The sequence below is a fragment of the Punica granatum genome, chromosome 3, assembly GCF_007655135.1.
Source record: "Punica granatum isolate Tunisia-2019 chromosome 3, ASM765513v2, whole genome shotgun sequence".
In the NCBI taxonomy this organism is placed as follows: domain Eukaryota; kingdom Viridiplantae; phylum Streptophyta; class Magnoliopsida; order Myrtales; family Lythraceae; genus Punica; species Punica granatum.
The window spans coordinates 17,026,365-17,029,936 of record NC_045129.1 but is presented as its reverse complement, the minus strand read 5'-3'; the positions used below and the strand labels follow the sequence as shown (position 1 = coordinate 17,029,936).

The following is a 3,572-nucleotide window of genomic DNA, read 5'->3' as shown; positions in this document are numbered from 1 at the left end:
AATAAAAAGCAGCAAAAGGAAAGAAAGAATGAACACAATAAGTCTTTTTCAGGTGTAATTTTTGATATTCGAAAGTTTAATTAGTTTTTACTAATCTAATCGATCTATTAAAGAGTAAAAATAAAATGAATTTTTTATATTCATAAGAATTCGAATTCAAATTTTATTTCAACATAATAAGTTTCAAATTGTTTCAACAGAATAAGGGTTCCATTAATATAAAACCCCCAACCGCGCCCCCCCCCTATCTTAGAGGGACAAGACAGGGGAGTGTTGGTCTTACTACTGGCTGGCCCCCCCTTCCCTTCCTTTTTCTAGCTTTCTTCTTTTTGTGGGGTTCCTTATTTCTCGCTTGCCCTCCTCTGTGCTCTATCGTTTGCAGTGCATACATGTAGTAACAGATGCACTATCTCTCTCTCTCTCTCTGCGTCTGTCTGTCTGTCTGTGTTGTATAAGATCTCTCTGCTGTCGTTGGGTTTAAGGATTTCTTGCTAAGTCGGTGGTCGTGCCTCTTCTTTCTTGGTTCTCGGCCCCTTTGCGTTCTCTCAAAACTGAAAAGCCGTGAGCTTTTACCCTCTCGTCTATGTAGCTTTGGGATTCTCCTTTGCTGGCTGTTCTTGAAGCAAGCTTTCCCTCCCAGAAGTGAGTGTTTACAAATGGAAGGAGAATCAGGAGATGGTGAGGCATGCCCGCAGCTAGAGCTCCGGCTTGGACCCCCCGGTGGCGTTGGCGGAAGAGAAGATCACTGGACCCTCAAGAACAGAGCCCACACCAGCAAGGACTGCCATGAGTCTCGTCCTCTGGTCTCGTCTTTTGGCTACTTCCCTACCCAGACGGCCCCTAATCAATACTCTCTGGGCTTCCCTTCCACAATCCCTCGGCCTCAACACAACAGAATGCCGCCTTCTTCTAAGGAACCGGAGAGACTGGGGGAGATAGAGATGAATGACTCAAAAGGCAAGGCTTTTTCTTCAATCGCAGCCGTACCCAGCAGCTCCCTGAAAAGGTATCAGCTTTTCCTTAATGTTGTTTGTTTCATCTTCTTCAGACATAGACAGAGCTCATTCAAGCAACTCCTGACTTCCCTCACATATGTACAAGGCTGTCTGTCCTCCCCCCCTCATATACTTGCATCTAACTATTCCCCAGATGTTGATTAGTTCCTTCATAGCTATATAGTTTCCTTCCTGCTTGTGAGTGAGCTTTGATGGTTTTGGCAATATTTGAACCATCTCTTTATCTTTTTCCCTTTCTGGTGAAAGTAGTCCTCTTTTCCTCTGCTTCCCCATCTGACAAAGATTAAAAACCCCACATGAGAAGGTTTGTGTGTTGTGTTGTCCCTTTGCCTTTGTTCTTATCATCTCTATGGGTCACTGAAATATCCCTTTCTTGAGACTTTCAATCCATTTTTAGTAGGGTTAATTGCTCCAAAAACACCAACTTTCATGTTTTACCTAAATATATCACCAACTTTATTTTTTCTCTTAAAAATACACGGACTATTGGGCGTAATAGCACCCGTCCATAAATCCGTCACAGCGCCACGTCACTAAAATGGACGGATGGATTTTTCGACGGATGCTATATTTGGAACAACGCCCCAATAGTTCGTGTATTTTTATGAGGAAAAACCTGAAAGTTGGTGTTTTTTTTGGAGCTATTAACCCTTTATTTTATGGGCTTAACTTATTTATATCAAACATTTTGTCTTTAAAACAAAAAAAAAAGGAGTGCTCCTTCTCCTGTAGTCGGGTGGCCTCCAATCAGGTCATTTAGGAAGAACCTTGCAAGTACAACCACAAACCAAGCCAAGCAACCGTGTCCACCTCCTCCCACTCCTCCGGAGTCCCAAACTACGAAGAAACCCGCGAGCGAGAAGCCTGCCGCTTTCAAAAATGGCTCAAAGGGATTGTTTGTTAAGATCAACATGGATGGTGTCCCCATCGGAAGGAAAGTCGATCTCAGGGCCTACGACAGCTACAAGAAGCTCTCTGCTGCTGTCGATGACCTCTTCAGAGGCCTTCTTGCTGGTAAAATCTGTTCTCTCTTCCCCCCCTCACTATTTCATACTACGAAGTTTTTCCGAGCTTGATTACGTTATTAAACATTAAGCAGTAACACACGAGTTCTAACCATTAAGCAGTAAAACACGAATTCTGTCGGACAAGGCGAGAATCACATGGACATGTGATGCTTAGTTGACATCCTCAAGGATGTACTCAAGGGGTCATATGATGTACAATTTTCCTATGTAATTTTTTTTTTCAATTATTAGGAATGTGTGGGAGTTGTGATCTCATGTCATGGCCTTGTCGTTTTGCTTCTGTGCGTTTCAGCCCAAAGAGATTCCTCTGCTGGTGGAATACAGAGCAAGGAAGAGGAAGAGAAACCAATCACGGGCTTGCTGGATGGAAGAGGAGAATATACTCTTGTTTATGAGGACTACGAAGGGGACAGGATGCTTGTTGGGGATGTGCCATGGCAGTAAGCACTGTAGATCCTCATCCTACGATGCAAAGAAATTATTATCTAATCTGCTGATTGCTTTTTATTTCACATTATTTTAACAATATTACATAATAAGGGCGTTTAAAAAAGTTCATCTCTTGCCTCTTGGGTTATCCATCATCCACCATGTTAATTGTTTTCTTAATTCACCCGAAAAATCGGCATTAGGTTCCTAATAATGTAGTGGGCATTGTCTTGTTGTTATGCGTTCACAGAACTCGATGCTGGGGCACCGTCCTTGTCCCCAAATATTCTGCGCCAATTCCTAAAATCATTCAGCTTGGTTTAAACCATTTAAGTTCCAGTCCTGACAGTTTATTTGTATTGCCTTGTTTTGTAGGATGTTCGTTTCGACGGTGAAGAGACTCCGAGTGCTGAAGAGTTCCGAACTCTCGGTTCTCAGCAGTAAGTTGGCGAACAAATTTTCCTGATTGCCCGGAATTTTTCCAACGGTTGGATCGGTTTCTGATGGGAATTCCCTGCTGTTTTGTTCAGTTGGGTGCAGGAAGCAAGACGAGGGTTCAGGGGCTCTGCATTAAAGTGAATATATATATCTATACATATATATATATATATATATATATATATATTGAAGAACTGAACTAAAGCAAGACAAGACTTTTGTTCTGTGTAGTTCTAGAGACTTAAGACTTTTTTTTATATTAATTTAATTGCATAGGGTAACTGCTTCTTCTATGTAATTTCATCATCTCAGATTAATGATGGAAGGAAAGAAGTAATATTATTTAGGAGCTAGCTTAATGCTTGCAATTTCAAAGTAGTGGTTAGATTATCTTGAAAGGGTGGATGGTTTTGTTTGTTTGCTGAATGTCAATGAATGTTCATATCCTGTTTCATTAATTGACAAGTAATGATTATGATTTCAAGTTAATTTGGAGTTAAAACGGATTAGAAATCCAGACTCCTGACTTTAACCCTTAAAGGGGGTGGATGCTTTAGCCAACTCCCCAAGTACGCTCTTCGCATCTCATGACTGAAGAATCGGGTTGGACAGTTGCGTGCTGGAGACAGTTTAGGACACTATTGTTTTCATACTTTACTGA

At 41.5% G+C, this 3,572-nt stretch overlaps 1 protein-coding gene across 2 annotated transcripts; it reads left to right on the top strand.

Annotated features, from left to right (window-relative positions):
• The first annotated feature begins 252 nt into the window (after positions 1-252).
• Positions 253-3,369, top strand: LOC116201813 (auxin-responsive protein IAA2-like). Of its 2 annotated transcripts, none has more exons than XR_004155949.1 (5): positions 253-1,006; positions 1,729-2,030; positions 2,337-2,493; positions 2,849-2,913; positions 3,004-3,369. XR_004155949.1 is itself a non-coding variant. In XM_031533231.1 (5 exons), exons 1-5 carry the CDS (start codon positions 657-659, stop codon positions 3,045-3,047), a joined length of 909 nt encoding a protein of 302 aa, XP_031389091.1. In that variant the 5' UTR covers positions 253-656; the 3' UTR covers positions 3,048-3,369. The 2 variants fall into 2 exon arrangements, 1 of the variants encoding a protein (XP_031389091.1); XM_031533231.1 differs by having other exon boundaries at positions 2,337-2,484.
• The last annotated feature ends 203 nt before the right edge of the window (positions 3,370-3,572 follow it).